This window comes from Penicillium alfredii (genome assembly GCF_028826965.1).
Source record: "Penicillium alfredii strain IBT 34128 chromosome Unknown utg000001l_segment0_segment0, whole genome shotgun sequence".
Classification (NCBI taxonomy): Eukaryota; Fungi; Ascomycota; class Eurotiomycetes; order Eurotiales; family Aspergillaceae; genus Penicillium; species Penicillium alfredii.
Window position 1 is genome coordinate 724,615 of NW_026622698.1, and position 22,309 is coordinate 746,923.

A 22,309-nucleotide genomic window follows, 5' to 3' on the forward strand; every position below is an offset into this window, starting at 1 on the left:
CTCCTTCCACGTCACCACTAGGTGTGTTTTATCCCAATTTCTGTCCATATGGTTGGGTTGCAGTCGCTGAACTGATTTATGCGGTCCCACGGGTGAGCACTATCCTAGATGGCGTATAAGGAGCTGCCGTATCTCCAGCCCAGAGACACAATGTTGACTCACTGAATACATCTACAATCTCAAAACCATCTGTTCGCTCTACGCACATGAGATTTCACCGCTTCGGATTTACTAACGAGCTAGGTCGGCTATTCTTAGTATTTGGTGTTGAAACAGCCAGACAGACGACGCAACCAAAAAGAAAAATATATTCATTCATTGAACGTCAACTATCCTCTGTTCACCCTCTTCCAGCACCCTCCCATTTCTCTGATCTCCCCTCGAATTATTCCCCTCCGCAGAATGCGTAGGAGGCGACGGTGGAATCTTTAAAAACTGGGCGACTCCAAACCCCAGCCCCGCCAGAGCATCAAAAACATGCTGACACCACAGGTACTTCTCGCGGTATCCATAATAGCAAAAGAATTTAGAGGCCCAAGTCAAGGGAAACAACAGCAACTGTCCACTCCAAATCCGTTTGTCCTGCTGCAGACAATACGGCACAGACCGACAGATCTCATTGGCATAGTACTCCGCCGTAGCAAGATCGACCGAGGGGAAGGCCTCTGTGTCTTCAGATCCCATGATTACCTGAGTGCGGTAGATCAACGGGTAGACTAGAACAAGAGCCGTCCAATACAGGAGATGGAGGCGTGCGGTGTCGAGTGAGGCAAACCAGTATGGAACCGGGAACATATGACAGCCGGCTTGCAGCGAGCGTGGGAGGGTGTTAAATTTGGATCGGCCTCCTGGCGAGGGCCGGCCGCCTATTGTCGCTTCGCGGTCGTCGTACCATGTCATTAGCTTTTTCTCGAGTTTGAGACAGGACCGTTGTAGGGACCCAGCCCGATTATCATGGGGTGACTCCTCGATTTTGTTCACCGAATGAATGAGAAAGGTGCATTCGATGAACCCTTTTAATAACTCGTCGAGGGAGTCTTGCTCGAAGGAGCGCGTCACAAACTCCCAGTCGATCATTGCCGGGTCTTTCCCGACGGCGTACCATATCTAGAATTATCTTTTAGTATCAGAAGAGAAGCCGTCGATAGGTGACTTACTGCTCCTAGCTGTTGCTGACGATATATTGCTTTAATCAGGGGATTGCCGTGATTAGCCTGACTGTAGTATTTCTTTAACAAGGCATTGGTCCCGTTCTTATGGGCCATCCAAGCCGCGAACCCCGATGGACAGAAGAGGGCCTGAAACAATGTCAGTTTGATCATCTCTAAGACCGTCATGGCAACCGGATAATAAATACCTCATAGATCTGGAAAACCACCGTGGTATAGATAAGGTCATCAAACGGGGGAGAGCCGCGATGGATGGTGCGCGACAGCATGCCCAAGGCACTATTGTAGATTTGGATTCCATATTGAATCAAGCGAGCATCATTGTTGGTTTTGCCCAGAAGAACTGAAGACAAGGCACATATGGACCGGTCAAACATCTCGCTCTTGCGGACAAGCGTGGGGAACTGCTCCATGAGAAAATGCCAACTATCGTGGTTGGCCGGGCTGCGGATGTCCACGGGGAAATACGCGCCCAGAAAGGACGAGTAGAGCTGGTTGCGGATTTCAGGGCTGGTGCCGATGGAAGGCGAGATAGTTGGGGGCCGAGCATGCTGGGATCGTGCAGCGACCGCCTGGTTTGCATTGGACGATAGTTCTGAAGTGTGGTTGAAAAACACTCGAGACTTGTCCAGTCCCGGACAGGGCGTGCCTCGTTTGACGCATCGTGCACATTCGGGTTGCTGAAGATCGCACTGTCGGTTGTTGACCGGGGTCAGCCTTATTGCGTACAGCCACCTGTGTTATTGGCAACCCACCTTTACTTTGCGTTTTTTACAATTAGCGCATGCTAGTGATTTCCACGGGATTCCCGGCATGCTTTTTTTTTTTTTTTCGTCGTTGTTGTTCGGTTTTTTCCGGCCGAACACTGGCACCAGGGTATTGCCAGTGATAAATTGCGCCGGAGAGAGTTGAACTGGATTGAGGTTCTGCGAGACTTTGGGGTCCTCCCTTTACCATCAGGATTCCAGGGCCAATCAGCAGGCCGGGACCAGTGCCGATCGGTTGCTCATATTGATCCTCTTGTGCCGAGGTGGGGCGGGGAGAGAAGCCTCGGTTTCTGCACGGAACTAGCGGAATCTTTTTCCTTTTTATATCAGTGCAAAAACGAAAGTCGGAATATAGTGAGATGAATCTGCCTCATCATATCGCATGGAATTAGCGAGTGGAGATGGCAGAAGCTTAAATGTGCCCGCTTACAGCAGTATCATCTTTCTGACTGAATGATTTCTTGGGGTATTGCAACTGGCTGTATAGCTCGAAGTTGACTGTCGATCTACTACGAATTCAGCAGCACGGATCAATAATACCAACGATTTTTCATAGTTATGTAGTCAACGGTGTAATTTAGCATGGGAGCGTTAATTGTCGGGAGCTTTGGCTCTGCGCTTGATTATCTAGTATATCCTCATTGTTTATACCAACCATAATAGTAGCCATTGTATAACTATATTATCGACATTTATATTAAATGTACTGTAGTCTCGAGAAATAAGAGCCTAGGGCGCTCGACCTGGATGAGAGCAAGCGTGATCGACTTGTGTTCAAGGACTTGACTCACAATTAGAATCTGAAATTCAGTATCTAGATTAAGATGGTGGAGATAAATCAAGTGTTTGAGGAAGTATCTCTCAAACTTCTTCACTGCTTTGCAGTCAAAAACCAAAGACGTTTAGCCCACCAGAGCCAATTTATTCTGAAACCATATATTGTGAATAGACAGTATCAATCCTGGGACCATATCAGTACTTTGAAATTAACATATTGTCCACAAAACTACCACTGTCCTCGTTTATATCGAACCTTTTCCAGGCGCCCTCGCTCCACAAATCCTTGCCGTGTATACCACTGCCTCAATGCCTCCCAGCCATCATTTCCTTCAGGGCCAATGGGCATGACAGCACTGGTGTTTCGAACGTGGATAGTAGGTTTGGTGTTCAAGCCACCATGCGCTCCACATTTATTCTCATCCACAGCCTTATGCTTTGAATGATAGACATCGCCATTCTGCACCATTTCCAACAACTGCATCGAAAGACTAGATCCAACGGGAGAGACTGGTAATTAGGATGACCGAAAAGGGAAAGCTCCACCGTTGGTGCATGGGAATAAGGTGCTCGCGAAATGGGGAAAGATAGGCATATCCAAGAACAAAGTCTGTTTCATGAGTTTGCTGGGTGTCATGGACAGCAACAAGGAATGGAAGGCCGCGAGAAGCCAGGTCATGCTATTTGGCTGTATATGTTCCAGCTCCTGGCGGGGTTTGTGCGAGTGTGAGCGATGTGTTTTTTTTATATAGTGGGTGTTGATGGTGCAAATCTGGGGCAAATTTTCGAGCCTTGCTGGACGGATAGTCGCCATGTTTAGTTGATTTTGTATGTCTCTTTTTCGCTTGGATAGGTGGAACAGGTGAGCGTCAACTGGGATGTTGGCAGGTGACGCTCTCAGGTATGTTGACTGCCAGTGCGGTGTTCATTGCATGGATTCAGCCCTAAGGTCCAGCCTTGCCGTAGTTCATGCACTGCCCTATGGGTCAACAGGGGTATTATTTCGTTGCCTAGAGCCTTGGGGCTGCATCTCGTATTTCTTCAATTTGGCAACGATGAGTCTCGCCTAGTACGTTAGGCCATACTATACCAGGCAGATATCCAGTCCACATAGCCCAGAATCTTTTTACATGTCAAGCGATTAGCAAGAAAATACCACCAGCTGATGCCAAAATACCTGGTTATATCCCAAATTCCCATATGTATACCCATATGGTTGCCTGGTGCCTAGTTTATGTGTCACAGCCTTATCAGGAGAATCCCCACATCGGCATGGCGGCTACGACTGTTCATCTTCCAGACGGGTGTGTTCGAGATCTGCCCCTGGTCCTTATTGCAACCCGTCTCGGATCCCTGCCGATCTCTTTCCCGGATGTCACGCTGTACCACATGGGCTGGAATCTAAGCCACATCTATTGTGTCATGGACACGGGATGGTGTGAACTTCCGAGCGGCTTAGCCTGGAATCAACTGGCATTGGAGCCTTGCCTTGGTGGATGGACGGAGAAAGAGAGGGGCCAGGGAGTGCGTAGGGCGTGGAAGTAAATGAACAAACCCTAATTCTAATTCTTGGTGAATTTTCTGGAAGTCCTTGCTATCCTCAAAATAATATGCCAATATTTAGTGGTTTACTATTGACAAATTCCCTCAAGATCGATATTTTAACCACGGAGTCCGCGGACAGCGAGAACGTATTCCGATCTTCCGATCCAGGCAGCAAGATCTACATGATGTTGCGAAGACCTTGGGACATGCCAAGCATCTAAGGAGGCTTGTCTGGAGGTTAATCCACGATCTTTAATTACTATTACTATCCCTCATATTGTCATCCCAGCGCATCAGAGTTTTCTCTACCATCAAATGGCCCTTATTATCTCCATTATTCTTAACATTAACCCAACCCCTGCTGTCTCCACTGATCAGGGCCCTGGGCCGCGTATGTCGATCTCGGCCCAATGCATGGTGATTGGCAACCGCCACCATGACCATCCTGGGCGCTTGATAGTTCCAGTGGATCGGGTGGAGCCCCATTGAAGCTTGATTGAAAGTGCCACCGAAATGCCTCTGCCTAAAACATGTCATGGTGGCCATGAAAGTTGGAGTAGAAGGCGATTAGGTATGCATCTCCATTGTTTCCCTCCACATGGTTCTTCTTTTTTTCCCTTCCTGCAAGAAAGAGGAAAGCGAGAAAAAGGAACGAAAAGAAAAAAAAATCCACTTCGACCCTGGCGATTAACTCTGGATCGTCCCGCCAGCGTCACTCAGCGTTTGACGTCATTTTCACCTTCGATCCTCTCCCCGTCTCCTGCCACCCATGTCAACCCTCACACCTGCCATGGACTCCCCTATTGCCATGCCAGAAACGAAGAAACGGCCGCGGCGAGGTCGCAAGGCAAACAAGCCCGATATCAAGCCCAAGAAAGGCTTATTGCTGGACGAACTAGGTGATACGCTCGTAAACCAGCTTTGTGCTCCTCCGAAACTCGATGACCCTCTCAACGTTTCGTGCGGGTCGGTCGCCGACCACCTGCGCAGCAATCTCACAGCAGCCCTGACAACACCCTCGTGTACCAGCTCGAGTAGCAGCAGCCGCACCCTGACGGGATTCGACACCACGCCGCCCACGAGCTTGGACAGTCGCGAGATCCCCGAGCTGCCCAGTTCGACTTCACTCACTCAGGCCAAGCATTCTCCAGCCAGTGACGGTTCTTCCCATACCAAGTACGTCGACTCAGAGCATGCAAGCGTGTTCAGCCTAGACGACTTCTCCACGATGACCGCCATCGAGGGTCTCGCCGCACACTACGGTCGGGTGGCGCACATGGGCATTCTTGACCGCAGCTACCGGTTCTTCGTGAACAAGAAACGCACTGCCGCACTGTCGTTCAAAGTGCAAAACGGCGTGGCGATCGTGGGTGGCGACCCGCTCTGCGAGCCCGATGCCGTCGCCGGGCTCTTAGCCGAGTTCGCCGCATACCGACGACGACACCTGTGGGGAATTGCATTCATGGGTGCGAGCGAGTCCTTTGTGCGCGACGTCGCTCAACCCCAGGGCTGGACGACCATCCGCTTCGGCACAGAGCGAGTGCTCGACCCGCAGACAAACGAGGTATTGCTCGAGCGTGGCGGGAAACGCATCGCCGTGCAGAACCGCCAGTTGCTGCACCCTGACAAGGGCGGCATCTCGCTCGGCGTCTATGCGCCCACCATCCACGGCACCGACCCGCAGCTGCAGGCCGATCTAGTCGCCATCTACGACGCCTGGCGCACCGAGCGCAACTGCTCTGCCTCCCCGCAGGCCTTCATCACCGTCTATGACCCCTTCGCCCTCCCCGCCCTCATGACCTTTGTATATACTCGTGGCCCGGACGGCCAGGTCAATGGTTTGGCGGCGCTGCGTCGTCTCGCCGGCGCCGGCTACCACGTCGATCCCTGCATCGCCGCCCCGGGCAGCCCCAAGGGAATCAGCGATCTGCTGCTCGTCGCGGCGATGGCGCTCCTGAACCGCACCGGCGTCTCATATCTGGGTTTCGGCTTCGAGCCGCTGCAAGTACTGGCTGCCACTGATACCTCTGGCATGCCGGGTCCATTGGCCAACCTCACGAGTGACCTGTACGCCCATGCGTTCCGCCGTCTCCCCATTCGGGGTAAGAAGGCGTACCACGACAAATTCCGTCCGGATCCCGCCCAGGACTCGGGTCTTTATATTGTCTTTCCTGGTGGATTCCCTGGTCCGCGTCATCTGCTAGCAATGGCGCATATTGCCAATATTAGCTTGCGCAAGGTCTTCTGGACGGATGTTCGCTCTTGGGCGTTGCGTCGCAAAGCCCAAGCTTCGACGGAGGGCACTGCGGACCCGCCAGATCGCAAAGATCAGACATCTGCAAGCTGAGTATTGATTCTCACGTTATAGCATCGGGTTTTCTTTTGTTTATCTTCATCCTCCCCCTCATTTTGGGCTATACCTTCAGAGGTGGGAACTGTACTATAGACACGGCGTTTTGCGGGTTTTCTCCATCAGGTCGGAAGGATTAGCATTCGGTTCGGGTTTTCTCTTTTCGGGCAAGGGGTGTTTTGTGCTCCTTGGACGTTCTTTGGTCGCATTTCTTTGGGTCTGTGTATGACTTCGCCGTCCTGCCTATCCGGTATTTCTCTTTCTCTTTCTCTTTTCTCTTTTCTTTCGTATTGGTCAGATAAAAAACACTATGGAAAGCGTCAGCCTGGATGCCGGAGTCATGGTCTTTTGAAAAACTCTGGAATTAGACCATGGATATAAGCGAATGCAATGAAAGAATCCCGGGTATAATTTCTTGACGGGTTGACAAGCGGGATTCTAAACTACATTGGTAGTAACCTGAAACAAGAAGTCTTTTAGTCCTTGAGAGTTAAGAAAGGAGGATTGCAGTCCAATAGTGAAGTCATGCTATTCATTATGCCATGTCCCGGAACGCCAGTATCCAAGGTCAACCATAGGACCTTGGAATCGATTGATGATATATTCTAACAGAGTCGGCCAAAGAGGAAGTCTTTGACGATGGGTGAGCCTGAGAACTCCGGGTTCAGCAGGACACAGCTATAACAAAGGAGTTTAGTATAGAAGATCTCAGCATTGAAGTTAAGGACATGCTCACTTCAAAAAATACTCCAGGCCTACGCGCCGCGATTCGAGGAATTTAGGTCGGAATTTGACTGCCAGTGGTCAGCGTGACATGGGTGAAGACGGATGAAGAGAAGCCAAGCTCCCTACAGAGAACACTCTTTGGAGGAAGAGCAGGCAGCGCGCTTCGGGCGTGTGGGAAAGAAGTGACGAGTCGCTGGCGCAGATCATCAAACTCGGAGTATCTACAAGTGTCATATATAATGAGTCCAAACCCTTGCAAGAACATCAGATCACGCGGGGGCCAACTCAAGGCATACCTCATTCGAACAACTATAGGACCTCCCTGCACGAGTCCATGTTAGTGAACAAGCCACCAAGACAGCCCTGGAGAGATTCTGCTCCTCACATCAAGAGTCTGGATCGAGCAATTCCACACCACATACGCGCCCACCCCCGTCTTGCCCTGCACCACGACATGGTCATCGACCGAGACGCTGCTCGCCCAGAGCCCGCGACTGGTCTCCGAGTCCGGGTCGGTGGTATGATCTTCTAGAGTGATGGGCGCGGCACGGCCCACGGAGATCTGCGATGCGCGCGACGTGTTGCGCCCATGCCGCTGCCAGTAGGGCGGCACTACACCCGACGGCGGGCGGGACTTGGCCGACAACGCGGGACTCTGGGACGGGGATTGGATCGTACCATTGGCGTCGGGCTCGGGCGCGGACTCGGACTCGGTGGGCGCGGGGGCGGGGCTGGGTGGGAGACCCGGTGGCGAGGACTGCGATGCCGGCTGCGATGCCGGCCCGGCCTCCTCAGTCGCTGGCTCCATCCATTAGACGTTGGAGGTGGACTGGGCGGGTTGGGTCCGGTTGCAAAGAAACTCTGGTGGCGCAAAGAGGGGGTTAGCAACCCTTGCTTCTGGCTGAATATATGTCTGGGTGTAGATTTGACGCGAGATCATGCACGTCTAAAGTTCCCTCCTCTCCAAAACCCAATTGTAGGGTGGAGTGATATGGATGGATGGGGGCATTGCACATAACACACCACGGCGCAAGGACCGAGAATCGAGGAATGCGAGACCAACCGTGGCGGAACTGACCGAAGGATTCGGAGAAAACAGGCAATGGATGCACTAGAGGCATTCAAGTGAAGTGAGACATGGAGAGGTCATGGGGTGAGCTGGGGTTGTCTTATGTCATCAACACGGGCCATTCCACCGTCCAGGGCTTCAGAGTCAACATCTCTGTAGCTATGGCGAGTGGATGTTTTTCTCTGAAATATGTTCGAATCTACCCACAGCGCATCTAAAGCACATCTACAGCACGCATTGATATATACAAAATCATATGTGACTGTCGGGATGCATTATTCCCGGTAAGAGTCAACCAACAGTCCGAGGCTGAGACCACTGAGACACCCTTTGCGTTCTCTTATCTTCTTTGGTCTTGCAGCAGAGACCGGTTGGAGAGGAAATCCATGACAGGTGGGCCATTTGATAAGTCTCCTCTTGGCACATCCTCGGGCATTCTGCGGTGAAAAGGAAAGAAGAAAAGAACTGCTCATAGCGATCCCCGCGGATCGACATCTAGGGTTATCATGTATCACGGTCTATACTCAGGATTCAAGCCACGAAGAATTGCCACTCAAAACTAGTCGAAGACTAGATATCCCGCTAAAACCAGTGGATCTAGTTTCACCAAAGTCATCTCAAATGCAGTAGAACCACAATTGCGCTAGTTGGTGGCACTAGCACATTCTACAGACCTTTCCTTTATCTTCGCTGTGCCTCCATGCATTTTCTTCTTCTTTTCTTTTTTCTCTTCTATTCTGATTGTGTCTCTTGCTACTTACGTTTCTTTCTCTTTGAAGCTATCATTTAATGCTACGGTATCTACCGAGGTAGCAGTATCCTTGACACTCGCTTTGTCTTTGTTTCTCTTAGCTTCATTCCCTTCCGCTGTCGAGGGCGAGGAATTTGAGCTTCACGTATGTCCCAACTATTTCTATTTTTTGTTTGTTCTGGCTTTCTCTCCCTTCATTCCATCTCCCGATCCTCGATCTATTTTTACTTTTCTGCTTGCCGTCAAGGCTGCTACTGGAATCCGAGTTCCTGACATCGTTGATCTCTGATATTTAGTACCTCCCACTGTCGCTTCTTATCCTCAATTCACGCCATGCTGTCTCAACTGTTTCTGGTTATCGCCTCAGGGCTCACCCTGGTGAACAGCCAGTCTGCCATCTCCATCGACCCGAGCAGCGTTCCTCTGTCCACGCGCGGTAAGCTAGCTACTCTCAATGACTGCCCTACACAGAAGAAGGAAAAAAGACATGGCTGACAACCACCCAGAGGCCTGGTGTAGCTCCCAGACCTCCTCCTGCCCGCTGCTGTGTCTCCAAGTTCCCGGAGCATCAGGCAGCCCAAGCTCCAACAAATGCACTGCGGTAAGTCAAAGCAACTCGTATACATACATAAACCATATACTCATGCTCGTATACTTTATTTTCTATAGGAAACCCTCGTTTACAGCTGCATCTGCAACAACAACGTCTCCCCCAACGCCTCTGAGTACTCCCAAACCATCCCCTACTACGTCTGCACCGAGAAGAACAATCAGTGCGTCAAGGCCTGCCAGGGTAACTCCGGCTGCCAGTCCGACTGCCGCACCGACAATCCTTGTGGTGCCCAGGCTCCCAAGCGCGTCAATACCACCACCTCGACCACCATGGCTGCTACCAGCACCGCGACTACCGAGGCGCTCAATACCATGGCTGGTGGTGCTACTGGCGCTGCGCCTCGGCTGATTACCGTGGATATGGGCCAGGTTTATGGGCTCTGTGTCCTGGTTGGTGGGTTCATTGCTGGGTTCGCTGTTCTGCTGTGAGGTCGCCGTTGTTGTCGATCCCTGATGAGGGAGATGGATTCGAGGGAATAGGACATTAATAATGGGTTGATTTGAGGACTTGCCCTGGGGTGTTGCAATTTACGTGTGAACGAGGATACTAAGCTCGGCTGGTCATGCTGCGGTTATCTCTTTTCAGTTTTCAGTTGTTTCTTTTAGCATTAGCATTTGTGGTTGCGTCAGCATTGAGCGTGTTGTTCTGATTTGATCTTACGTTCATGGGCAAAATTGATTAACCTGGTTTCGTACTCTCCAAGTAATTCTCTCGGGCTTAGTTGTTCGCCAGTATTGTCTGCCTTTCCGGCGTATGCTGCACGCTATATCTTCGCCTTGACCTTCGTACTATCCATCCTCTGTCCCTCGTCATTCTGCTCAGCAACCTCTAGCGTCGGGAACTTCGCCGGCATAATCCGGCGCGGCGTTGACCCCGGGATCACGGAATACTCAGAGAAATCAGACACGCCGCAGTGTTCCCGCAGAAAGTCTTCGTCGGTGTCCAAGACACCATTCACTGTGGCTGGCGGTGCGTGGATCATAGCCAAGATGGCATCGGAGAAGACTTTCTGGTCATAATGTAAGCGTTTCTTGGATAGTATTGAAAATTGGGGCGTTGGAAGTACTTACTGCTTTTCTCAGGTCCTTCCTGCATGATGGGTCTGAGGCTCGGTTGTGTTCCGTTGCGGCTGACTCAATAGTCTGAATGTAGGAGATGCCATCAGCAACGTTTTTCCCATCTTGTGCATTATCAATGTCAAGAACCTACTGAGGCAGGCCAGACGCTTGTTATAGCCATTTCTGTCCGGTTCTGGCGCACAAAATCCATGGCCAGGCCCTTCACCAAGACACTCATGCCGACCTTGCCTGTGCCACCGGTCAGACGATTCTTCGCTGTGGCTTACAATTAAAATATCAGAAGGTTGACACTTACCCATCGCATAAGCCGTCTTCCCCCGAAAGAACCGCGAGTAAATAGGCGGCGAAACCACCACAATCCGACCTCTCCAACCGTTCTTCTCAAAATGCGGTAGAGCCATCTGGACGGTGGCATACAGTCCTTCCGGATTCACCTGCTGCATGAGTCGGAATCGCTTCAGCGGTGTCTTCTCCACCGATGACCACCAGATAGCCCCGGAATTGTACACCAGGACATCCAGCTTCCCGAAGACCCGCACGGTTTCGTCGACTGCGTGCTGAATCTGTGCTACGTCGCGCACGTCCACGGCAACGGTTGCGGCGCAACCACCGGCCTCGCGGATCTCGCGCTCTACGGTGTTGATGGTTGATTGCGGGGAATTGGGATCTGGCGGGAATGGGCTGGTTTTGGATGCATCCGATGTAGTTTTTGCCGCCAGCATTACTGGAACATGGTTAGTGTTGCTTGTTTCTGGTGTGCCTGGCGTCCTTCTTCATACCGGCGTGACCGTCCTGGGCCAGGTCGATGGCGATTTGGCGGCCGATTCCACGCGATGCGCCCATAACAAGAGCAACTCTTTGTGGGGACATGTTGGCTCAAAAGATGTATTGTGAATCATTCAATGTGGGAATCTTCAAATACGTCCAGTATTAGACGCAAGGATGGTGGCCTTCTCTCCACATATATGCTCCGCTGGATAGCAGTTGGGGGCTTCGGCGCAACTAATCGGTGACTGGGTATGGGAAAACCCAGCGATATAACCCAAAAAATGCTCGAGAGGATCCGGCCCAGCGTTGTGTTCAAGAAATAGATATCAAATCACGTTGATTTCTTGATTACTCACAGTTCCGAGGCTTGGAAGAGTCGACCTCGGGATAGTATAATCGCTGCCTCAGGCAGCAAGGAGGGGCTCTCACTGGACACGGCTACCATATTGCGAGGCTCAAGCCCCACGGCGATACTCAAGGAGAGCTATTCTCGAATAGACAGGAGCTCTAAGTGCAGTCGTGTGCTCGGTGATGTCGATGGCCCAGCGGTAGCGGAGGCGGCAGGATACTGCCGTTCCCATGAGACCGCTCTCCAACTTACCTTCTTCCATGCACCCCGCCTTATCTCTACTCTGACAATCCCTGATTCTTTTCTTTTCTTGACCTTTATCTGCTGAAATTTCTTCTTGCCTTTCTACCAATTGCCGTTCGACTGAGGTGGTGCGTCACCTGGACGGCGTAGGCGAAATGGACGCGACTTTGCCAGATGCCTTTACCCCAACGCAGACGGACCCGTCTGCTGCAGCCGGAGCTCTTACGGCATCCAATGAAGCCGCCGGGGGGAATGTTTCTAAGCCCCTCAAAGTAGAAGGTGTGTGGGTGTTGTCGCGGGGCTGTCGGAGGGAGCGGAGTGTCCGATGATTAGAGCTAACAAGTCCAACCCGACAGATCTTCCCAAGTTTGAGCTTGAGTCCTATGTAGCGAACTATACTGGTGAGCTGCCCCCAGTCGATTCTCTGCGTCCTCGGTGTTAACTTCTAACTTCCAGGCCGGACCCGCTTCGACCGTCTCTACCTCATCGGCACCTGCTCTACATTGCTGTCCACCGACGCGCTTAAGGCCGCAGTGGCAGAAGCCAAATCGGGAAAAGATGTCCTTCGATACGAAAAGGCAGTGAGGGCACTGGCAGAGGTGGCGCCGAATGAGCCGGACGCCACGCTCGACTCGGCATGGGTCCAGGAAATCCAGCGGACAGTGAGGGCACAGGCCGACCGGTTAGAGCTGGAGCTTCGAGGGTACAAGAACAATCTAATCAAGGAGAGCATACGGGTAAGAGCTATCTTGAAAATGGAGATGGACGTATCTGGACTAACATCAACAGATGGGTAACGAGGACCTGGGGAACCACTATCATGACACCGGCGATTTGCTCGCAGCATCGAAAGCTTACTCTCGGATGCGAGATTATTGCACGGCCCCAAACCACATTTCGTCGATGCTGTTCAAGTTGATCAACGTTTCCGTTGAACGAGGAGACTGGTTGAGCGTACAGTCTAACACAAATCGCCTGCGCAGCGCGCAGTCGAAACCAGAAGACTTGGCCAAGAACCAGCCGAAGATCTCGGCCGCCTTGGGTCTGGCACAGATGCACGCTGAATCGTACGGCGACGCAGCACGCAGCTTTCTGGGTACACCCCCGACTTTGGGCGACTCCTTTAACGAATTGATCACCTCCAACGACGTTGCGGTGTATGGTGGCCTATGTGCACTCGCCTCCATGGACCGAAATGAGCTGCAGCGCCGTGTACTTGAAAACCAGTCCTTCCGCAACTTCCTCGAGCTCGAGCCGCATATCCGCCGGGCGATCACCTTCTTTTGCAACTCGAAATTCCGACCTTGTCTCGATATCCTGGACAACTATCGATCTGACTATCTCCTTGACATCCATCTTCAGCGCCATGTCAATGCGCTGTATACCCGCATCCGTACCAAGGCCATCGAGCAGTACTTGGTCCCGTTCAGCCGGGTCACACTCGACTCGATGGCTACCATCTTTGCCCCTCATGTGGTTGGCGGAGAAGCGCGACCGACCGGGACTGGCTCACCGTTTGTGCAGGAGCTTATCCGCCTCATCAAGAAGGGAGTTATCGAAGCTCGCATCGACCTAGAAAAAGGGGTATTGGTGTCGAACCAGACGGACTTGAGGACCGAGGTGCAGACCAAGACGCTGGAAGGCCTGCGCTCTTTCAATGAAGAGTCGCATCTGCGGATCCTGCGCACGAGCGTCCTTCATGCGGAACTGGAGGTGCGGCCTCCCCATGGAGAGAGACGACCCATGATGGAAGGGCCAGGGCCGGTCAAAGGAATGGGGTGCGGCAAGGCAGCTCAATCGAGGCGAGATGCTCGGGTAACCCTCGAGAGCTGATTTTTCGGCAAATGATCATCCAAGAGCACGATGTGTAAATGAGAAATGAGACAATACCCCAACACCTCCCAACCGCAGTGACAAGAAATGCCAGTGTCTGCGGTGAAATGCAATTGCTGAACGAATGGCTTGAGATATTTTTTTTTTTTTGGTCTAATAGAGAATAAACAAAACGATCACCTGCGACCGCAATGTGCTAGGCAGTAAATGGGATACCGCCGGAATGAGATATTGAGAGCAACGTCCTTTTCTGTGCAAGGGGAAAAAATTATAAATTCTTGAATTGTTCTACTTAGAAGCGTTCACGGTCCCTCAAGAGCGAGGAACCAGTTGCTATCTCATCCATTCCAAGTGACTGTCTGATCCAGTCCAACCTCGAGAATCTGCATGGAATGCTACACAGTCACCCGCTTCATCTCTGCCCAGGTGGACTTCGACAGGGCAGGCCTCCAAACATTTAGCATAAAATGTTCATCTGCTCATAAATAAACGTATAAATACTTCGATATCCGAATAGTTGTGCAGGTTGCCACCAAGACTGCAGCGAGGACAGTCCAACAGGATGGAATTAGGGTTAACGATGGGTTGCTGCATGTCTCTCACCGGCCAGGCCATTTCTAATTCTTTGTTCCCAGGTATATCTCGGGGCTCTTACCCTCTTTCTTATTGTGAGACCCTGGGACTGGACACCATTCCTTGTCAAGCCAAAGAACTGAGCCCAATTCCTTCCCTCTGTGTGATTGTCACTAGGGTTCCTGTCCACGGTTGTCCAGCAGTTCAGTCCTACACTCCTTAGCCCAGAGCACCGTGACCCTGTGCTTGCTCACCGGCTTTTTATTTATTCTTTTTTTTTTCTAGGCTCTTCTGACTGCTACACTCGGTCTTATCTCCTATTCGATTCAACAAGAGAAACGTTACCGTGAGAGCGCGCTCTCAAAGTAACTCTTGCCCCTCATGAACGCCGACATGCTTGGTTTCTTGTGCTTCTATTCCATTATGTGCTCCGACAACTCTCGACGAGCCTCTTCGAAGCGTGGTGCGGGCACGGACATGGCCTTGCCCTCTGCTTCTCTTTCGCAGTCGGTGCTTGCGGGCAATAGTGATGCTGCTCCCGACATGGAATCCCCACAGCCCCCGTATACTTCGACTTTGACATCGACTTCCACGACGAAGGATCATGGTCCTGAAATAATGCTTTTGTCGCAGTCTCCGCTGTTGCTTCATACACAGCCTCCGGAGCCAGAACTGAGTGTGAATGGTGTTTGTCCGGAATCCGCGGAATGGTCTCGATCGAACTCCATCACGCACCCCGAGTCGGCACCGGAGGACTGTCAGGAATTACATGAAGAGGTCAAGGCGACGGAGTTGTCAGGTTTACCATCCATACCTGAATCAGAGTCTCAAGTGGAGCAGGGCGATCCCGGGAGAGCGGACTTCAGAGAGATATCGCCCAAGTTACCTTCAATACCAGAGGAAGCAGTTGAGTATTATCGTGTCTACGAAGCGCACACCGAGCCAGCCCCCTCGCTACAGTATGTGTCAATATCAACAGCAACGGAAGCGGTGGACTATGCAACCGAAGATGCTACAGCTACAGCATGGGCTTCTTCGCCGCCACCAAACCCCGAAATCGCACCCGCGCCGGTAGTGGTGGACTCTGAACCAATCCAGGACTCTATACCGGTGTCGCCGTCCCCAATTCTATCTCCTAACATACAGTCCGCCGCAGAGGATGCAGCAGACACATCCTCGACAACCACAAACGACGAAACGACTTCTATCTTTGATGACGAGTACTACTCCGACACCTCCAGCTATACGGCATCGCTTCTATCCGATGTGAAAGACTATACCTATGAGAATGGGCGGCGGTATCATTCATACCGGGAGGGCCACTATGTGCTCCCCAACGACGACCAGGAGCAAGACCGTCAAGACCTTCTCCACCACGTCCGCAATCTCGTCCTAAACGGATCACTCTTTTGCGCGCCAGTCGGGGAGAATGTCCAACGAGTCCTGGACATTGGCACCGGGACTGGGATTTGGGCAATCGACTTTGCAGACACCTTCCCCAGTGCCGAGGTGGTGGGCACGGACCTGAGTCCCATCCAGCCCTCATGGGTGCCGCCTAACCTACGGTTCCTGGTCGACGACGCCGAATCGCCGTGGCTGTTCAGTGCCAGCCGGCCGTTTGATTTTATCCACGCGCGCGACCTGGGCGGCGCCATCGCCGACTGGCCGCGGTTGCTGCGCCAGGCCTACACGCATCTCCGGCCCGGGGGCTGGATTGAGTTGCAGGAGTTTGAGGTGACGCTCCGGTCCGACGACGACTCGCTGCGTCTGGCGCCGACGCTGTGCGAGTTTGTCGGCCGGCTGCATCAAGCCAGCGAGGCTTTCCACAGGCCCATGAATATCGCCGAGGGTCACAAGCAGCGTCTAATCGAGGCGGGTTTTGAAGACGTCAGAGATGAAGTGTACAAGGTGCGACAATGCCTTGCCCTGTGATTCGCCTGGTTTTTCTCCCGTGTTGGCCATGAAACTGACTGGCTTTCTCGGTGCAGGTTCCCTCGAGTGCCTGGTCTGGGGACTCCGTACAAAAGCAGATTGGTCGGTACAACCTGTGCTCACTCTTGATGGCAGTGGAGTCCTACTCACTGGCCCTCTTCACCCGAGTGCTAGGATGGTCCAACACCGAAACCCAGGTGTTCCTGGCGGGAGTGCGTCGAGATCTGAAGAACCCGGAGGTTCATTCGTACTGCAACTTGCACATTGTGTACGGTCGGAAGCCGTGGTATTATTATCCAACTGGCTAAATCAGAAATTGGACGGGAAAAGGAATTGGGGCAAGGGAAGAAGAAGAGTGTAGATAATTCGCATTTCAGCCGAGGAATACCAGAGAGTTGTTTGTGCAACTGCACTTCCCTTCTGCCACCACCCGTTGCCTCTCCAACTCGCCGGCAACAAAAGAACTCGCTCCGGTGCAACTTCCGACTGAGTCTGAAGCTCACCCAATCTGCGGGCAGCTTGCTGGGAGAATACAGGGACTGCCTCAGACACGACCCAGAGGCTCCCATCGCGTCTCCAGAGAGCACTGGATGGCCCCGAATGAGTAAATAATATGGCCGGGAACTGCAAAGCCCTGGGAGTCATCCCCCCTCCTGGCAAAATCAGTTCACGATGCTCTTGTCTTGGGCAACCTCAGGTGTCCCTTTCTGGAGCCTGTCTGCAGGAGGCCTGGTAAGTTGCATCCGTACGCCCTCGTTCGTTGCAGCTGCAGGTCCCTACATCCACCCCCCTTCCCACCCACCCTCTCGACTGCTTGCTCACCTCATCCGGGCGTCTAGATTACGCTAATCTGGGGGTGCGGTCTTGACCAGGTTCTGCTTTGGCTTGCGTATGGCGCCTTCTATCAACTGTGGTGGTCGCCCCTGCGCCGATTTCCAGGCCCATGGCTCTGGGCTGTCTCGCGCATTCCTTCGCAACTCTCGGTATTGAGTGGTCATACTCACTTGGATATCACCGCGCTGCACTGCCGGTATGGGCCGGTGGTGCGAATTAGTCCCAATGAGCTGGCGTTCAACACCGCCCAGGCATTCCGGGATATCTATGGCGCTCGTCCTGGAGGGTGCTTCCCCAAAGACCGCAGTCACTATCTGCCGCCGGCAAATGGCGTCGACCATCTGGTCTGCGCGGTCGACAACGGTGTGCATGCGCGACAGCGGCGGCTTTTGGCACATGCCTTCTCAGAGCGAGCCCTGAGAGACCAGGAAAGCCTGATCAGAGGCTATGTTGACACGCTCATCGCCAAGTTGCGAGCCGGGATAGCTAAGAAGGGCTCACCGCGCATCGACATCAAAAACTGGATGAACTACACCACGTTCGATATCACGGGTGACTTGATGTTTGGCGAATCCTTTGATTGTCTCAAGGACAACCAGCTACATCCGTGGATCAAGCTGATCTTTAGTTCCATCAAGGCGCTTTCAATAAACGGAGTCGTGCACCAATTCCCTCCTCTTGGGGCTCTCTTGAATGCCTTTATCCCGCAGGAAGTCAAAAGAAAGGCCCAGGAACACTTCAATTTGGCTGCCCAAAAGGTCGATCGGCGGTTAGAGACAAACATGGTCCGTCCGGACTTTATGTCAGCGATCTTGCAAAATGGACTGAGCGAGGCCAAGGGTCAATATCGCGAAGGCGAGCGAATCATGAGCAGGGCGGAAATTCATTCCAATGCATTCATGTGAGTTTCTCTTTCATTTGAATTTTTATCTTAAAGCTATACTGACTTGATATTTGATGCTAGCCTTATTGTAGCTGGAAGTGAAACCGCCGCCACTCTCCTTTCTGGCTGCATCTATTACTTGTGTACAAATATCCACGCCATGAGCCGTCTCGCCAACGAGGTTCGGTCTGCCTTTACACAAGACGCCGATATCACGTTCCGGACCGTCAACAATTTGACCTATTTGGCCGCCGTCATCGAGGAGGCCCTTCGTATGTATCCGCCTTTTGTGACCAGTTTAGCGCGCATTGTGCCCCAGGGTGGCGCAATGGTGGATGGCAATTTTGTGCCAGAAGGAGTATGTTCAAGTCTGTCATATTGAGATTGGATTTCTGAAAATCATCCCAGACAATCGTGGCCTGCCACCACTATGCATCGTACCATTCCCCAGCCAACTTCACCTTCCCACACGACTTCCTCCCAGAGCGATGGCTGGGGTTTGACACCCGCTTTGATCGAGACAAGAAAGACGTTCTACAGCCCTTCAGTCTCGGGCCGAGAAACTGTCTGGGGAAAACGTGGGTTCCTGCATTGGATTTTAATGATTTGATATTGGACAAAAAGAAATGTACTAATTTTTTATTTTCCTCTTTTGCTAGTCTGGCATATTGTGAGGTCCGCCTGATCCTGTGCAAGCTGCTGTACAACTTCGACCTGGCGCTGTGTCCGGAAAGCACCAATTGGACCGACCAAAAGGTCTACTTTCTTTGGGATAAGCCGGCGCTGATGGTGTCACTGCGAGACCGCTTCCCAGAACGCTGCAGACGAAGCGCCGAGTAGCTGAGTTGACCATGTGTCTGGGACATGGCTTGTGGACATGGCTTGGTCTGCTCGGGTCGTACAATGGGGTGGAGTGACTAGCTCATCCGCATGACTCTGGGCTTTACGGGATAGCAGGAATCCTCTGGTGTTTTCTTCCTGGGTTTCGTTTCTTTTTGACGTTTTGGCGATGGCGGCTAGGATTGCTTCTGGAGTTATGGGCGGTGCATTGTTATTCTGAAAACGGGCCAGAGTGCCTCGAGATGCATATCCAAAGAAATAGAATTATTTCGGTCTGTGAGGCATATGGCATTATCCAATGCCTCCTTTTAAATCTAATCAATGCACAAGGCAACTTCCAAGGCATGGACATACCACACCCTGACGACGCCCTCACGTCATCTTCATCAGCTCTACTCAAGTCACGGCACCGAGCACTCATACTCGAACATACGTTCTGTTGAGTTAAATGACACACTAATCTTGAGGTCTTTCAATATCTGTTTGAATGCGTCGGCTTTTCCATAGTCTACGGTCACCATCACTTCTCCCAAGCCACGTCTTCCTCTTCAGCTACACCCTCATGGCCCTCGCCATCCAAGCCGCCAGCTTCATCCACCAGTACCTGTGGTCCTGGCTCCATCCTACACCCAGTAAAAGACCCGACGCTATCAAACTAGGTGTGCTAGCTGGTCTGGGAAATCTCGATCCCTCGACAGGTATGTCTATACTTTGCTGGAAGTGTTTCCATGTTTCCGTGTACTAGAACCAGCGCTTTGTTGATAATACATTGATGTATAGTGGGCCAAAAAGCAGTATGCTGATAGCCATCGGCTTATAAACAGTTGTCCATCCAGCAGAGTCTCACCCCAGTGTCATCCTCCATGCCATCGCTGCATCTGACGTCCCCACGGCTGAACGTCTACAGACTCGATACCATTTTGCCAAGGCCTACGGCTCATATCGCGGTCTTCTGTCTGATGGTGATATCGATGCGGTATATATCCACGCACCCATAGCACTGCGCTTCGGGTTTGCAGAGCAGGTATTAAATCATGGCAAGCATGTTCTCTGTGTGAGCCCGTTGGCGGCAAATGCAGATGATGTCAGGAGGCTGGTGGAACTTGCAAAGGACAAGGGGTTGATACTAGAGGAAGGAGTGAGACTTTCCCTTTCTTGAAATGACTTTTATTCTTGTGGATGCTCTCAGGAATCCAGTGAATCCAGTAGGACAAGTATTCATGATGAGATAGGCATCCTGGCAGTTCCATCCTGCTATACATGCATATCGCAAAATCGTCGATGCAAGAGAGTTGGGCCGTATTCTTCGCACCGAGGCTGTCGTGACATGCACTCTACAAATACCGATGCAAGATAAACGGTGGGATTTCAACATGGGAGGTAAGAATAATCCCACCGGCCCCTGCTGAGGATTTTTACGTTGATAGAAGAGGAAAATCATTGATTATGAGGTGAAAAAAAAGGTGGCTCGGCCATAGCCCTAACATCCGCCATCGCCGCCACCCGTTTCTCACTCCACGCAACAACCCCATCGACTCTCCTCTCTGTCACAGCTCGACCCTCACAATCTGACCCCCGAGTAGACGCAGCCCTACATACGCACATGACCTTCGAGAACCCACCGAACCACGCAGTAATCAGCAAAGTCCATACAGACATGTCGCGGCCCTGGGCCGGCGGTCTTCTTCCGCGCGTATGGGAAGTCCCAACCATCGAGGTCGAGACGGAGAAGGCGCAGATTAGCTTCTACAATTTTACGCACCCGCATCTGTACCATTTGATTTCGGTCACAGATAAAACCACGGGAGCGACCACGTACAAGAAACAGTATACAGGCGGGCCCTTGTGGGGGAAGGTGGTTGTCTCGACTGGGGAGAAGGGGGGCAACTCGGGGTGGAGTACGCATCGGTGGCAGTTGGAGGCCTTTGTGGATGCTGTTCAGGGGCGGACGCCGGCTTATTGGGTTGCTGGGAAGGAGAGTGTGTGGTTGATGGAGAGTGTGGATGCTGTTTATAGGGCCGCGGGTTTACCATTGAGGGAGTCTTTGCGAGAGGAGATAAAGGATGGTTAGCTGGGTAGATCTAGTTATGTCAATATGGTCTATATCAACATGCTCTATGTATAGATGGAAAATTCCATCTGCTTGGAATGCAAGGAATGGAGACAGTAATGCTCTGCTGGGAGATACCCTGGTTTGATCGAAATACTGCATTTTACTAGTAGATCTGCATGGTAGAGCATATACCTTTGAATCTTTCCAGGTTTGTTTAAAGCACAAAGAAGACAAAGCTAGGAATTATCTAGCCACATGAACAAGCATATGCTCCCCCTTTTATTGTTTGAGCAGATAGTTCCATCATTCTTAGTTAAGTACAGCCCACCCCCCCCTCTCTCTCTTTATTCCCTTTCTTTGCTTGCCTGGGGGTGGGATTTATAAAACCCAGTTCTCGCCTACCATCAACATCCACCTTCCCAGCTCAGCAACCAAGCCCTTTCCCTTCAAAACCTTCAACTGGACGCTACAGTTTCTTTTGACACTCGTTGACTTGATCCTCTCCGCCGATTTGGTCTGTTAAAAACTCCCAATTATGGAAGATGACCCCAATACATCACCCGGGACTGAGACTGTCCATGCCTCCAAGCCCACCATCGTCGGCCTGTACGGAATATCTGGTACTGGGAAAACGTTCCTGCTGAACGATCTACGTAATCTCAAAGAAACTCTTGGTATTTCGAACTTTTTTTTTTACGAGGGCAGCCAGGTCATCGTCGATGTATGCCCAGGCGGGCTTGAGGAATTCCAGCAAATGGAAGACCAAGACAAGGCGTATTGGCGCCAATGTGCTATCTCAAGAATCCACGATGACTGTACTAAGTCTCGAAGGGCTTCTGTCGTCGCTGGGCATTTTATGTTCTGGCGCGAGGGCGAAGATTATGGTCAATTGGTCTGCACGCCAAGTGACTTGGATGTCTACACACATATCCTCTATCTGGATATCCCCCGCCGAGAGGATTGCCCAAAACCGGGTCGCTGATACGCAGAGGATTCGCCCTTCTTCATCGGTTTCCCACTTAGAGAAATGGCAGCGATCCGAACAGGATCAATTGCGCCAGCCTTGCCGGTCTTATGGGATTCTTTTTATGCAGTTGACCCCTCGCCTTGCATGCGCACAAAAGATCTCGGTTCTGCTAAGGGACTTTCTGTGTG

The 22,309-nt window shown here is 51.8% G+C and overlaps 10 protein-coding genes across 10 annotated transcripts; 7 read left to right on the forward strand and 3 right to left on the reverse strand.

Annotated features, from left to right (window-relative positions):
- Positions 1–315: 315 nt before the first annotated feature.
- NUU61_000272 (Zn(II)2Cys6 transcription factor domain-containing protein) lies at positions 316–1,984 on the reverse strand (the record flags this gene model as incomplete). The annotated part of the gene is made up of 4 exons (XM_056650856.1): positions 316–1,107; positions 1,158–1,298; positions 1,358–1,861; positions 1,925–1,984. The coding sequence occupies 4 exons, from the start codon at positions 1,982–1,984 to the stop codon at positions 316–318; spliced, it is 1,497 nt and encodes a 498-aa protein (XP_056515706.1).
- A 3,043-nt stretch (positions 1,985–5,027) lies between these two features.
- Positions 5,028–6,605, forward strand: ergS (the record flags this gene model as incomplete). The annotated part of the gene is made up of 1 exon (XM_056650857.1): positions 5,028–6,605. One exon carries the CDS (start codon positions 5,028–5,030, stop codon positions 6,603–6,605), a length of 1,578 nt encoding a protein of 525 aa, XP_056515707.1.
- Positions 6,606–7,213: 608 nt separating this feature from the next.
- NUU61_000274 (PX domain-containing protein YPT35) lies at positions 7,214–8,142 on the reverse strand (the record flags this gene model as incomplete). Its single annotated transcript, XM_056650858.1, has 5 exons — positions 7,214–7,286; positions 7,345–7,402; positions 7,461–7,555; positions 7,631–7,656; positions 7,720–8,142. The coding sequence occupies 5 exons, from the start codon at positions 8,140–8,142 to the stop codon at positions 7,214–7,216; spliced, it is 675 nt and encodes a 224-aa protein (XP_056515708.1).
- Positions 8,143–9,487: 1,345 nt separating this feature from the next.
- On the forward strand, positions 9,488–10,195 carry NUU61_000275 (uncharacterized protein; the record flags this gene model as incomplete). Its single annotated transcript, XM_056650859.1, has 3 exons — positions 9,488–9,590; positions 9,661–9,755; positions 9,824–10,195. 3 exons carry the CDS (start codon positions 9,488–9,490, stop codon positions 10,193–10,195), a joined length of 570 nt encoding a protein of 189 aa, XP_056515709.1.
- A 335-nt stretch (positions 10,196–10,530) lies between these two features.
- Positions 10,531–11,716, reverse strand: NUU61_000276 (uncharacterized protein; the record flags this gene model as incomplete). The annotated part of the gene is made up of 5 exons (XM_056650860.1): positions 10,531–10,776; positions 10,838–10,909; positions 10,977–11,101; positions 11,142–11,570; positions 11,626–11,716. 5 exons carry the CDS (start codon positions 11,714–11,716, stop codon positions 10,531–10,533), a joined length of 963 nt encoding a protein of 320 aa, XP_056515710.1.
- A 645-nt stretch (positions 11,717–12,361) lies between these two features.
- On the forward strand, positions 12,362–14,039 carry NUU61_000277 (COP9 signalosome complex subunit 1; the record flags this gene model as incomplete). Its single annotated transcript, XM_056650861.1, has 4 exons — positions 12,362–12,485; positions 12,563–12,607; positions 12,663–12,943; positions 12,996–14,039. The coding sequence occupies 4 exons, from the start codon at positions 12,362–12,364 to the stop codon at positions 14,037–14,039; spliced, it is 1,494 nt and encodes a 497-aa protein (XP_056515711.1).
- Positions 14,040–14,993: 954 nt separating this feature from the next.
- Positions 14,994–16,852, forward strand: NUU61_000278 (uncharacterized protein; the record flags this gene model as incomplete). Its single annotated transcript, XM_056650862.1, has 2 exons — positions 14,994–16,520; positions 16,601–16,852. The coding sequence occupies 2 exons, from the start codon at positions 14,994–14,996 to the stop codon at positions 16,850–16,852; spliced, it is 1,779 nt and encodes a 592-aa protein (XP_056515712.1).
- A 364-nt stretch (positions 16,853–17,216) lies between these two features.
- Positions 17,217–19,101, forward strand: NUU61_000279 (cytochrome P450; the record flags this gene model as incomplete). Its single annotated transcript, XM_056650863.1, has 5 exons — positions 17,217–17,276; positions 17,384–18,279; positions 18,343–18,619; positions 18,670–18,839; positions 18,921–19,101. 5 exons carry the CDS (start codon positions 17,217–17,219, stop codon positions 19,099–19,101), a joined length of 1,584 nt encoding a protein of 527 aa, XP_056515713.1.
- A 487-nt stretch (positions 19,102–19,588) lies between these two features.
- Positions 19,589–21,172, forward strand: NUU61_000280 (Gfo/Idh/MocA family protein; the record flags this gene model as incomplete). Its single annotated transcript, XM_056650864.1, has 4 exons — positions 19,589–19,799; positions 19,926–20,239; positions 20,334–20,481; positions 20,565–21,172. 4 exons carry the CDS (start codon positions 19,589–19,591, stop codon positions 21,170–21,172), a joined length of 1,281 nt encoding a protein of 426 aa, XP_056515714.1.
- A 517-nt stretch (positions 21,173–21,689) lies between these two features.
- NUU61_000281 (ATP-binding protein) lies at positions 21,690–22,136 on the forward strand (the record flags this gene model as incomplete). Its single annotated transcript, XM_056650865.1, has 1 exon — positions 21,690–22,136. One exon carries the CDS (start codon positions 21,690–21,692, stop codon positions 22,134–22,136), a length of 447 nt encoding a protein of 148 aa, XP_056515715.1.
- Between the last annotated feature and the right edge of the window lie 173 nt (positions 22,137–22,309).